Below are 13441 nucleotides of genomic sequence, written 5' to 3'. Positions count from 1 at the left end.
TCTCCCCATGTCCCTTGTTCCCCCATGTCCCCATGTCCTCTGTGCACCCCATGTCCCCCATGTCCTCCATGTGCCCCCACGTTCCCTGTGTCCAAGTCCTCTGTGTCCTCCATGTCCCCATGTCCCCCGTATTGCCACGTCACCCACGTCCCCACACGCCTGGCCCTGGCGCACACACTGAGTGCTGCATCCCCAGACAACGGGGGGCAGGGACCGTGCCACCCCCAGGGTGACAGGGAATGGGGACCATGCCCCCGCCCCGGGATAACGGGGAGCAGGGACTGCGCCCCCCCCGGGGTCATCGAGCCCATCCCTCAGGCACGATGGGATCATGGACAGACGGACGCCCGGATCCAGGACCCGGCGAGGTGGCCCCGTCCCCCCTGTCCCCCCAAGCCACGCTGTCACCCGGTGTCAAGGTCCACCGTCTGAACCCTGCCGCGACACCGTTTATTGTAGGGCCTACAAAAAAGCAGAGGCAGCTAAATCTGCCCAGCGCCCCGCACAAAGGGGGCCTGACTCAGCCCAAAGGCTGGGGGGGCTGCAGGGGGGGGGCGAGGTGAACCGGGGGGGGTCCAGTGGGGCACCCCATGAGGAGGATGAGTGGGTTTGGTTTGGGGGGGGGGTCACCTGGAAATCCCATCCCGGCTTTGCCGGGAGCTCCTCCGGGCAGATGGGGACAAATTGATCACCCAAGCGGGAACCCATGGATGCCCGGGTGCGAGCGCTAACGATTAATAACGATTTATAAGGCAGGAGAAGAGGATGTCCATGGCGGGTAATGCACCGCTGGACATTTCGGATGGGCCACCTTCCCAAACCTGAAAGCAAAGGTGCGAGAAAGGGCCAGGGGTCGGAGGCCGTTAAACGAAGCGCTGTCGGTAACGAGGTTTATTTTGAAGGCTGGAAAACACTGAAGGATGGATGGATCTGCTCGTCCATCCCTGGACCGGCTCGTTTACCCTCGCTCCTTAAAATCCTTCTGTCTTTTCCTGCTGTTGATCTAAAACTCCTGGGGATGCTCCAGTAGATGAGGTCAAGGGGAAATTTGGTTTAGAGCTTGAAAATTAAACGCTGTCCTTACGCAGGTTCAGGGGAGGCTGAGCTGGGCTCCGCTCCCGTGGGAATTAAAGGCTGGGAGCGGGATAACAACCAGCGCTGCGGGATGAGGGATGGAGCTGGGGATGGCTGCGCTGTCCCAGACCTGCGCTTGGCCTTGAGCCCTTCGTTATCCTCATTGGATGCCTGGAAAAAAATACATCTGTGTTTGTCGGTGGCAAGAAGTCGAGTCTGGATGGTGCCCAGGGTGGTGGCCCGTCACTGTGCGGGGTCACCCAGATGCCCCATGGCATCCCCAGGGACTCCGGGCTGGTGTCATGGGGTTGTCCCAAGGGTGCGACTCTCCATCCCGGCTGGTCCTGGAGGGGTGGGATGGGGATGGGAAGCAGCTCCCGAGGGATTCGCCCTCCAGCCAAGTGCTGGATCCCGGCACGTCCTCGCGGGGACAGCGGGTGCTGCCACCCCTCCACGGGTCCCCCCAGACCCCAAATTTTTTTTCCCCTCCTGGCCTTTTTCTGCTCATTTTTGCTGCTCGTCACCGGGACGAGCATCAGGCCAACACTGACATCAAGTGGCTGCTGGGATCCCTTGCACGCCTGGGCCGTATCCTGCCTCTCCTTGTGCTGGGAGCAGCCCAGCATCACCTGCATGGCCTCATCCTGCCCCGGAGAGGGGCCCGGAGCCAAGCAGGGTCAGGAGCTGTGGCCGGCGATGCCAGACATCAGCCCAGCCGGGTCCCCATCACCCCTCGCCAGGCAGGCAGGGGCAGGCAGGATGCGGCCAGCCGTACTCCATCATCACCCCGCTGCCTGTCCCCAGCCAGGCCATCGCTGTGTCCTACTCCTGTCCCTGGCGAGCCCGGCCACAACAGTCGATATCCCAGCGGGGTCGAACTGAGCGCGCTGATGGCATCGCCGAGCCGGGAGCATCCGCTGCATCCCTTACCCACGGGGTGCTGGTAGGGACACCCCCCCGGCCACGGCACCCTCATCCCACGGCTCTGCCCCGCCGGTGGCAAGGTCACGGTGACGGGCGTGCAGCAAGGTCACGGTGGCCACCGCCCCAGCGCCGGGGACACTTCTCCCCAATGCCCTGCCGGCGGCCATGGACTTTGTGCCAAGCGTGGGAGTGGCGGCAGTGACGCATCTGCCGGCGCTGGCAGAGGCCCAAATTGCCCACGAGACCTGGCTTCGGACAGCAGGTAACACCAGGGTGACATCCCCTCTGCTCGGGGGGATGCTGTGACACGGGGCTCCCCGGGGAGGACGGGCACCCTCGCGGTGCCGCTGCCCCATCCCCGGGTCTGGAATCAGCTCTGGGAGGAAATCACGGCGTTAGTCCCATTTTAAAGCAGGGGAAACTGAAGCACGGCAGCGTGCTGGGTGCCAGAGCGGCTGCGCAGTCCCGCTTTTGGGGGATAAAGGCTGGAAAACCCCTTTTTTCCTCCAAACCACCGGGCTCGGAGGCCCGGAGGTGTTTCGCAACACCCCATTCACCTTCATCCCAGCTGCCCCGAACCCGGAGCCAAGCTCACCCAGGGAAGCCAGAAGCCCAGGATGAGTTTTGGGGAGAGCGATGGCTCTGGCGGCACATTGGCTGCAGGTGGAGCTGGGAATAGGGGAGCAGGTGTGGGTGCTCAGCCCCTCTGTGGGAACCCACCCATGGGTGGGGAAGGAGGCGGAGGTGTGCCCGGGGCTGGGCTGCTGGTAGATTTAGCTCCCGAGAGGCTCCAAGGTCTGGATATGTGCTGGGAGGGCTGAGCTCTCTGCTGTGTAATGAGGTGCGTCAGGTCTCTGCAGGACCCCCCCCTCCTTGGGATTTCTCTGGCTGAGACCCCCGTGTTGCAGACCCGTGATCCTGAATGGTGCTAAATGGGGTGTCGGGGGGGTTGGGACCACAGTGTTGGACACGGCTTGGAGAGGGCTCAGCAACGGTGCCGGTGGTTGTTTGTCCCCCAAGTCCGGAAATGCTCCGCTGGGAAGGAAAGGGAGGGGAGAACCGGGGCTGTTCCCAGCACTGGAGCAGGAGGGATGCTCCCGGCTGTGCCTGGAGACGTTCCCGAGACATCCCCCTATGTGTGGTCCCAGCGGTCCTCGACCCCCAGCATCGCTCCTTCCTCCCCCTCCCTCCAGCTCCCTGGTGGCTCCGCAGTGACCGGGAAGGACCAGGGACCTGCTGGTGGCCTGGGACTGGACGGTGACAGGTCAGTGCTGTGGGTCTTGGCTTGGGGTTTGGGTGCTGCCACCCAGCACCCTTGGGTGTCACCGCCCTGTCCTCCCAACCTTCACGTCGATGGAGCGGGGAGGGGACGTGCGTAAGGAAACAGGTCCTTTGCCCAAGAAATACGGCTTTCCTGGGGATTTCCTGGCTGATGCAAGACGGGGCATGAGAAAAACGGCGGCTTTGAGCCTAAGCTGCTGCTGGAAAGAGGTTGTCCCCATCTGAGGAGAAGGGACCTTGCTTTAAAATCGAGTTTGGCCCCTTGCTGGGTCTCTTTGGGTCCATCAAGATGTCAACTCTTGGGTAGGATGAGGAGGTCGGGTGGAGGTGGAGAGATGTTGGTGGTCTCCTGTGGCAGGGAGCAGGTGCAGGACTCCGGGGAGTGGACGCGTGGGCATTGCCTGCCTCAGCACCCCCACCCCAGCGCAGGGCTACCGGGAACCTCAGGGCCGCATCCAGCACCCGTCCTGACTGCGCCGGCACTCAGTGAGGAGCTGGTAGCACCGTCATGTCCCAGGCAGAAGGTACGGCTGAGCCCTCGCTCTGTCCTGGGGGAGGCGCAGGATTTGCACAGGGATCCCAGTGCTGGTGTGACCTCCCCCCCCCGCCCCCCACCTCAGCACCAATCTCCATCCCATCCTGTTTAATGGCCCCGTTTTGCTTGGATTTTTGATCCTAAAAACACCTTTCGCCCCAAAACCTGATTTGCAGGGTGCTGTGCTGCTCCAGGAGCTCCTGTAGCAGCGGCCCCTGTCCCTGTGTCCCCCCCCAGGTCATATCCGCACCGCGTGGGGAGGGTGGTCGGACCTGGATGGAGCTTGGGGGGGGGGGGCGGCACAGAAATAAGCACTGGAGGGGAAGCACTGGCAGCTGGTCCCCAAAGCATGAGGGATCCGTGCATGGACCATCCCGCTCCATCCCTCCCAGGAGGCGAGGAGGCCTTTGAATACTGCGATGTGGTCATCAACAGCCAGGAGAAGGTTTCGGACGTGTACACACAGCTGGAGAAGCTGGGAGAGTAAGTGGGGGTCCCACGTCCCCGCCGCTTGGGGGTGGTCCATGGCTGTCCACGCGCAGCCACGGGTGGGATGCAGGGTGGTGGTGATGGCTCCTTCATCCCTCATCCTCGCTCTGTCCCAGGGGAAAATTTGGGACGGTGTACCGGCTGCAGGAAAAAGCCACTGGCAAAATCCGGGCTGGGAAATATTTCCGGACGCGGACGGCTAAAGAGAAGCAGGCAGCTCGGGCCGAGGTGGAGCTCATGAACCTGCTGCATCACCCGCGCCTCGTGCAGTGCCTCGCCGCCTTCCAGGGCCCCACCGAGCTGGTGATGGTGATGGAGTAGTGAGTCGGGGGGCAGAGCCAAGTTTGGGGGTGGTGGGGGCAGTGCTGGACCCTGCAAGGAAGAGCACTGAAGGTGGGGAGGGGTCCCTGCACCGTGGGTTGCTGGCATGGGGCGTAGGATGGATGGGGAACCTGCAGACCCTGGAGATAGGGGTGGTGAGATCCTCCCAGAGCGCTGAGCCTGCGTTCCCTGGTGGGGCTTCTCCTCCTTGGGGCTCGTAGACCCCAGCGGGGTCCCCAGCACCTTGTCCTCCCCCAGCGTGGCAGGCGGGGAGCTCTTTCAGCGCATCGTGGACAATGACTTCGAGCACACGGAGCCCAGCAGCGCTCAGTACGTGCAGCAGATCCTGGAGGGGCTGAAGTTCATGCATGGCCAGGCTGTCGTCCACCTCGACCTCAAACCCGAGAACATCGTCTGTGTCAGCCCCGGCAGCCACTGGCTCAAGATCATCGACTTTGGCTTGGCACAGAAGCTGGGTGAGTGAGGAGGGGGGTGCTGGGGGACCAGGACAGGGACTGTCACCATCACAGGGACACGATCCGGCTGGGCATGTCAGCAAGGAGCTCGGCATCTTACTGCCCGTGCCTTTGGGACCGGCAGCCCCATGGCACCAGATCAGGGCCCTTCCTGGTGACCGTAAGAAGATGCTTTGGGGAAACCTGCATGTCCGCAGCCCTGCCTCTGAGCTGGGGACCCCCGAGACCCCCACCCCTGTGTGTGCCTGGCACCCAGAGATGCTCTAGGAGAGCACCGAGACCTGCGATGAGTCCTGGAGGGCAGCAGCTCCACCTGGACACAGGGGCTCATCCACCCAGCACACACTGGGGTGCAGCTGGGCTGCCCCAGGGAGATCCCAGCTGGACACCTGCCCCATGGTCTCCATCTTCTCTGCAGCTCCAGACACCCCTGTGAAGGTGTTGCACGGCACCCCTGAGTTCATGGCTCCAGAAGTGGTCGCCTTTGAGCCCGTGGGCTTCTCCACAGACATGTGGAGCGTTGGTGTCATCTGCTACATCCTGTGAGTGGCCTCCTGGGGACAGCAGGTCAGGCTGAAGGGGGCTGAGCTGTCATTGATGTCCTTGTGTCACCTCTCCAGGCTGAGCGGGGAGTCCCCCTTCCAGGGGGACAATGACATGGAGACGCTGAGCAACATCACAGCTGCCCGGTGGGACTTTGAGGAGGAGACCTTCTCAGAGATCTCCCAGCAAGCCAAGGACTTCATCAGCCAACTGCTGCAGAAGGACCCCTGGTAGGACCTGAGGGTGCCTGTAGGGTGCTGAGCTGGAGCTGGGCTGGGTTTTGGGGTGCCAAGGTGATGGGCAGGGCAAAGCACTGAATGTGGTTGGTGGAAGGGATGCTCCATGGGGCCATGCCAGCAGCCAAGAGTCTGGTGGTGGAGAAGCCCCCCCATGACTGCCCCATCTGCCCCCAGCTGCCGGCTCTCCAGCACGGGGGCTCTGCTGCACCCCTGGCTGCAGCAGCCCCAGCCCAACAGCACCAAGGCGCTGTCGAAGGAGAGGATCAAGCAGTTCCTGACTCGTTGGAAGTGGCAGGTACCTGGGGGGATGATGAGGACATGGGGATGGGGATGGCTCTGGTGGGGCTCAGTGCTCCTTCTCTTCTCTCCTCTCCAGAAAACAGGCAAAGCTCTGCTGGCCCTCAACAGGTTGACCTTGCTGTCCCAGAGCTCGGAGAGGAAAGCGTTAGAGGCTCAGGATGAGGAAGGTGATGCCCCCTGAAGCATCATCCCCAACACACCCCACCAACGCACTTCTCTCTGCTTTGTCACCCCCAACTCCTGCTCCTGGGCAGCTTCCCCCATCTTTGCTCTAACCTGTCCTGGTGCCACCAAACACCCGGGCATGTCCCCACTGTGGCATTTCTGCTCCAGGCAAGCTTCAGTGCCCCAAAGTCCTCTCCATCCTCATCCCCAAGGGGCCATCTCTGATGCAGCCTTAGAACAGGCGCATCCCTCTCTGCAGGGCTGGGATCTGTGTGTGATCCAGAGCTGGTCCCCATGGGACCTGTCCCATGGGTGCCACACGTGTTCCTCCAGCAGAGGAGGGAGGTTGAACTCGGCCAGCTCCTCACCATTCCCTCTGTCCATCTGCCTGTAGACCTGGGCTGCAGCCTGGAGGAGGACCAAGCCTCTGGCTCTCTGCCCCAACGAGGTCCCAGCTTCTCAGAGCTGCTGACAGACCGAGAGGAGAAGGAGGAAGGTGGGAGCGCTGTGGCTGCAGGGGAGGCAGAGAGCAGCGTCGGTGTGACCGTGCCACCCCAGCCCTGGACCACCTAGAGCAGCTGGTGAGAGAGGAGCAGGGAGTGATGGGGATGAAACCTCCTCCAGCAGCTCGCACGATGACCTGGCCAGCCTGGGGTAGGCCCAGACCCCAGGGCTCCTCTCCTGTAGGTGGGCTCTGGGGTCCCACGGTGTCCCTGTGCTGGTGTGGGGACAGCCATGCCTGCTGTCCCCAGCAAGGAACCAGTGCTCCTGTCTCCATGGCCGCCCGGGCTTGAGCTGTCACCAATAAAGCACTGAGGATCTCTACACTCCCTGTGCTGCTCCTTTTTCCCCCAAAAAAATCACTGGGAGGGGTGGGAAAGAGCTGCTCAAGCTGTGCCCTCCCTTTGAGAGCTGGCACCAGGCTCTCCCCCAACCTGGGCCACCACCCTTGTCTTCTCCAGGAGAGATGCTGGCCCTGGGGACAGGGATTGAGTGGGGATGGCTCTAGCAGCAGCCCTTGGTGTCCCTTGTTCGGAAGAGTCTTCCCTCATCATCAGTGGGGGTTGGCATCGTGTCCTGAGCCCACAGGCAGGAGAAGCCAGGACGAGCCCTGGGGGCTCTGATCTCTCCGTTTCTGGGCCAGCGCTGGTACCAGCAGGGCTGGAAGGAGCCCAGAAACTGCTGTGGGACCTCAAACCTCCTCCTAAGGAGGCAGCTCGGGCAGAAATCAGTGTGTGGGAGCTCCTCTCCTTCAACAAGAAGTGCACAGCCCTGCCCCTGGGGAAGAACAACCCCAGGGACCAGTATGTGCTGGGGGACACCCAGCTGGGAAGGAGCTTGGCCTGGGGGTCTGGTGGACACCAGATGGCTGGTTCGTGGTCAATGTGCCCTTGCTGCAAAGAAGGTGAATGGTGTCCTGGGCTGCATTAGACAACGTATTGCCAGCAGGTGGAGGGAGGTGATTCTTCCCTTTATTCAGCACTGGCGGGGCCACACCTGGAGGACTGTGTCATGCTCTGGGGTCCCCAGTACAAGAGACCCACGGACACACCGGGGAGAGAGTTCGGTGAAGGATCATGGGGGGACTGGAGCACCTCACCTATGAGGAACGGCCGAGAGAGCTGGGACTGTTTCGTCAAGAGAAGAGAAGGCTCGGGGGGATCTCATCAATATACACAAATACCTGAAGGGAGGGTGCAGAGAGGATGGAGCCAGGCTCTTCTCAGTGGTGCCCAGAGGCATCAACTGAAACATGGGAGGCTCCATCTGAACCTCAGGAAACACTTTTTTTACTGGTGATGGAGCGCTGGCACAGGTTGCCCAGGGAGGTTGTGTGATCTCCATTCTTGGAGATATTAAAAAAACTGTCCAGGCATGGTCCCAGGCAACCTGCTCTAGGTGGCCCTGCTGGAGCGGGGAATGGACCAGATGACCTCCAGAGGTTCCTTGCAACCTCAACCGTCCTTTGATTCTGTGAAAACCCACCTCCTGTTGAAGATGGGCTGGGGGGGCTGCTCTCCTCCAGCACATGCCGACACCGGAGGACTTGTGAAGGTGCCCTGGTTGGAGTGGTCCAGCCCCGTGTCCGCTGTCAGGGTGCGGCTGTGCCAAATAATGCAAGCTGAGGCACAGCTTCGACCCTTCTTCCTCCTCCTCCTCCACCCCTGCTGGGCGAGGCCACCAGGGGGTAGGAGGAAAGTGTTATTTTTATTAAACAGAACCGAATCCACCCACTCTCACAAGCACAGTGGGGACACGTCTGAGAGCTCTGGCCAGGAGCACCCACGGGACACAAATGGAAGGGACACCAACCATCAGAGCTGCTTCTGGACTGGCAATAGTTTTGCTGAACCTTCTAGGAAGCTGATGGCCACCACGGCAGGAGGTTTCCATATCAGGGTTTGGCATTCTGCTGCCTCCGGAGATGGCAGACCAGCCGGAGTGCCTGTGGTCCCTTGGTTGGGGGACTTCATGGCTCTTATCTGCTCTTCTCTTGGGCCAACGGGGAGGGATGCTGTCACCTTCCTGTTCCATTATTGTGGCATCAACTCTCCAGCTGACAAGGCTTTATCAGCACCCAGGCCTGACTTGAATTTTTGTGGCAAAAGCCTGTTCCTGTTTGTCGTGTCCATCGCTGATGGCTGCTTCTGGGTACGTCTGAGCACGGGAAGCAGGAGACCGCTGCGGTGTGGCAGAGTGGTAACATGCTTTGCCCAGGACTTGGTGGTCTCTTCCCTTGTCGGAAACAGTAGATGCAGCTTAAGAAGGAACTTAATTTGGAAGCTGGTGCACGGATCTGCAGCCGGAGCATGGGGAGCCCTTTTGGAGACCCCCCCGCAATGATGGTGAGGCCACCTTGATGTTTTCATTGCTTGGCGTGCTGTAGGTCATTCCTCACAGGGTTCGACCACGGCTCTTTAACAGCCTGGTGAGACATCTCCTGACGGAGCTCACCTGCTTTCCGTTCCTCCCATGTTTTCAGTGGGAGAAGTGGATTCACTGCTCTGAGTTGGAGGAGAAGCTCCTTAGAAACAAATAAACAAGCAAAAATATTCCATATTCTACCCACGGCATTTGTTTTCCCTTCCCAGAGGGACAGAGGGAGGCCGAGGAACCCCTTTCTCCTCCACTGCTCTTCACTTGATGTTCACACACATCATATCCCAATTTTTACCCATTATCTATTCTGTGTTTTCCTCGTTACACAGACTCTGAACTCACACGCATCCCTTGGGAACGAAGCCGAATGCCTTCAAGCTGCAGATGATAAGCAAACACCAAGTTACGTATAATCAATCCCTTGATGAGCTATTTACCATGTGACATTACCAAAATATTTCTGGTTGGGAACTATGTTTATCTTCATGTGTTTTCCAAACTCCTCGCAGCCCTTAAAAGCCATGTCCCAGGACTCCAGACCTGAGCTTTCTCTCTACAATCCTGTATTTTATACTGTAAAAACTGGTTTACCTACAGAGGAAGCTGATTTACCGATGGAAGGCACACGTTTCTTCTCCTTCCACTGCTTCCCATGGCTTAACACATTAAAATGTGCGCTTGAGAAAGCAATGGACTAAATGAAGAGTGGAGTTATACCTGGAACTCATTACAGCCAGCGAGAAGTTCAGCAGCACTGAAAACAGAAATCCAATCTCAGCATCTCAGAGGCAAAGGAATTAAGGTCTTGATCCTTCCATCAAGAAGGACTCTTGGGTTGACCTTCACTTCAGCCACACAGCTTCCGAGCAGGTCCTCAAATCATCAGAAATCCTCCATCAAGGCAGAAAGGAAGAGCGATGCCCTTGGGGAACCTTGAGAAACGGTTCCCTCCCTATGGCAGGTACCCCTAGGTCCAGCTCCTTGGAGGTACGTGAGGTGGGTCAGCTGTCCAAATACCCTCAAGCTTCTGGAGGTTAATCCTTCAGTGCCAAGTTATCATGATAATCTTGGGTTTATTCTGGGTTGCACAATCTAGGTCTAGGAACGCTTATTTGGATGAGGAAATATTGCCTGGGTAGCTCTAACATCGAGAAATAGTATTTTTTTGTGGACCTGAAAATTCAGGGGAAAAAAACAGAAGAGTACGATGTCTTGCTTGAGTGTTTTCCAGTGAATTGAAATTAATTAAGAAAACAAACCTAAGTCTGAAGTCAACCTTGATGTAAAAAAAAAAATTCGCCCTGGGCACATATTGAAGACGATTATTTGAACATGTCATTTCTAGAATGTTTTTTTAAGGACTACTATAGGAGGGAGAGAACAGCCACCACGTAATTTGAATTGTCAGCTAAAAGCCTTCACGTATCGTAAGTGAAACACCAGAAAAGTGGTGAAAGGAGAGAAGACACGAGAGTACGAGGACTTGGTAGCAACAGATGCAAAGGCAGTTAAATGAAGAGAGAGGCTGTAAGTGATGAAGGAACGTCAGTAATACCTGAGTTGTGATGCACTCATCGCTCAGCAAAGCTCCCCGAGCGAAGCGGGGTGTCCTCACTTCCCAAAGGGCATGGGTAGGTCCCAGCCAGGTTCTGGGGGGTCAGGAGGCTCTTCATGGTCACAGGAGCTCAACAACCATCACCCCAAGGTGCAGCGCCCAGGATGGGTCCTGCAGGGGTGGCCCAAGAGAAGAGCAGGTAAGAGCCATGAAGTCCCCCAACCAAGGGACCACAGGCACTCTGGCTGGTCTGCCATCTCCGAAGGCGTCTCAGTCTCTGGGGTTGAGATAAGGGGTGAGCAGGATGCTCCCCCTCCTTGTCCTCCTGGCATCACTGGTGCAAGGACTCCCATGTCCAACCTGCACCAAGGACCTCCAGCAGCCCAAAAACCAGGACTGGGCTCCCTCTTTGCAGCTCGGCACCATGCCCATGGGGATCAGTGCAACCCCAAATCCCTCATGAAACACCTCCCCGTGCAAAGGGGGCCACAAGCCCTGTCCTTCCCAGCGCACAGCCCCCATGTCACACCCTGCTTTCACGGCCTTCATCCCACCATCGCAGCCCTCCCCATGGCCAGGAGATGGTACTGTTGGCCTCATCCCTGCATCTCCGGGAGATGGAGAGCCACAGCTGCCCCTCATATCAACCCCATCCTTGCCCAGCCCTGTCTGCTGCTCTGATCGCACTTGCCCTTGACATGGGGCATCCAACCCCAAGTCAGGAGGGACCTGGTGGGACCTTTGAGATCAAAGCCTGGCCCTGCCTGGCCCAGCAGGCAGCCTGGGGCCTGTCCTAGCACCCATCTCCCACAGGGCTCAGTCCACACCAGGTCTCCTGCGTGGGGGTCTCCTCTCCTACCCTGCATCCCCAGCTGGGATCCCAACCCTGGTGCTTCCCACCAGGAAAGGTCCTTGCACCCTTTTCCAGCTGTGGTCAGGAAGGCGTTGCCAGCATGAATGTGGGCACTCAGGTTTCACCCCAGCATGCAGGCAGGATGCTCGTGGGGGGATCCAGACCTTGGGGGCCCTTGGGACCCCCTGCCCCATAGCAGAGCCCATCCCCAGCGTGGGACAGCTCTGGGTGAAAGCCCTGGTCCTCACATGTGGTCCTGGTGACATCTGCCCTCCTGGGTACACCTCTGGGACTGTGTCGGGGTGGCCGTCCTCGTCCCTACAGAGGGTCGCGATACCTTCCCTTAAAAACCAGGATCAGGGAATTAAATGCAAAATATTTAATGAGATGCTGAAATATTTAATGAAATGAAGAGATTTCAAACTGCAAAATTGAGCTTTGGAAAATCAGAACGAACCCAAATGTGGGTGACCCCAATTTCGGTGTTGCTGAGCCGCCCGCGGCTTCTCTCCGACCTCCCACCCCCCCAGAGGTGATGGGGAGGACGCAGCATCGCGCCAAGGGCAGCTCGGGAATTGGTGGCAGCTGCCTGCTCGCGTCGCGCGTCTCCCAGCTGGGGTTTGGGGTTTGCAGAGGGCAGGAGAGGTTGGCAGAACAGGTCCGGCGCGTTCCCCCAGTCTCTGCGGTGCTGAGCGCTTTGCCCCGACACCTCGGCAGGTCTTGCCGAACAGGAGATGCCACGAGAGCCGGACGGATGCGGTAACGCTGGCGTCTGGCCCCGGGGCTGCGCGGCGGTTTCTGGACCACAGCAGATCCTGGGGGTCCCGGGATCCCACCTGGATCTGTCCTCCACCCATCCCTCAGCAGATCTCTCCTCAAATCTTAAATTTCAGCAAATCTCAGCAAATCTCGCCAAATCTCAGTAAATCTCACTGAATCTCACCAAATCTCAGCAGAATAATGTGCTTCGTGTCCTGGCAGCGGTTCAGAGCTACAGTTATTGACGCCGACGTGGCGGGAGCCGTGGGAAGATGCCTTGCTCTGCGCGGGCAGGGAGCAGGCAGGAGTTGCGTGTTGATGGGGTGAAACCGGCTGCCGCACCCCCGGCCGTGCGCGGGGGATGCTCTGCCGAAGGCGATGGGTGCTGCGGCTCCCCTGGGAGATCCGGCAGGGAGCGTGGATGCCAATGCCGGCTCTGTCCCCGCGTGCCCCCTGCCCGTGGCACCCTTGGGTGAGGTGGTTCTGCTTGTCCGGCTTTATCCCGGCCCGGTTGCAGAGCAGGAGCATCCCGGGCCGTCAGGATCTGTCCCTCCTGGTGGGGCCGTCCCCTGCCCACACCATGCCAACCCTGGCACCGGGTGCATGTCCCCACCCAGGGAGCCCCCAGACCCGGCGTCACACGCTCCAGAGGTCCCCTGCCCAGGGTGGGCTGCCCAGGGGTGCAGTGAGTTTCCTCAGCCTCAGCTCAGCCTCCTGCGGTGGCCGAGGTGGGGAGAGAGGGGAAGAGGGGAGGGAGCCCCACGCCTCCTGGCTGCCCTCCTTGCTCCCATCTGCCCCTAAAAAAAAAAATAAATAAATCAAATAAAATAGAATAGAATAGAATAAAATAAAATAAAATAAAGATTTCTTTACTGAAAGAGTGGTTAAACATTGGAACAGGCTGCCCAGGGAAGTGGTGGAGTCCCCATCCCTGGAGGTATTTAAAAGACGTGTAGATGAGGCGCTTAGGGACATGGTTTAGTGGACATGGGGGTGTTGGGTTGACGGTTGGACTCGATGATCTTAGAGGTCTTTTCCAACCTTAAT

At 59.0% G+C, this 13441-nt stretch overlaps 1 protein-coding gene across 1 annotated transcript; it reads left to right on the top strand.

Moving 5' to 3' along the window:
* The first annotated feature begins 3122 nt into the window (after positions 1 to 3122).
* Positions 3123 to 7165, top strand: LOC143169365 (myosin light chain kinase, smooth muscle-like). The gene is made up of 10 exons (XM_076356698.1): positions 3123 to 3262; positions 3638 to 3803; positions 4207 to 4297; positions 4420 to 4623; positions 4883 to 5100; positions 5519 to 5642; positions 5721 to 5873; positions 6057 to 6177; positions 6259 to 6349; positions 6742 to 7165. Exons 2-10 carry the CDS (start codon positions 3788 to 3790, stop codon positions 6918 to 6920), a joined length of 1197 nt encoding a protein of 398 aa, XP_076212813.1. The 5' UTR covers positions 3123 to 3262; positions 3638 to 3787; the 3' UTR covers positions 6921 to 7165.
* Positions 7166 to 13441: the final 6276 nt, after the last annotated feature.

Source organism: Aptenodytes patagonicus, chromosome 20 (genome assembly GCF_965638725.1).
Source record: "Aptenodytes patagonicus chromosome 20, bAptPat1.pri.cur, whole genome shotgun sequence".
Taxonomy (NCBI): Eukaryota; Metazoa; Chordata; class Aves; order Sphenisciformes; family Spheniscidae; genus Aptenodytes; species Aptenodytes patagonicus.
This window is presented reverse-complemented; position numbering and strand designations above follow the sequence as displayed.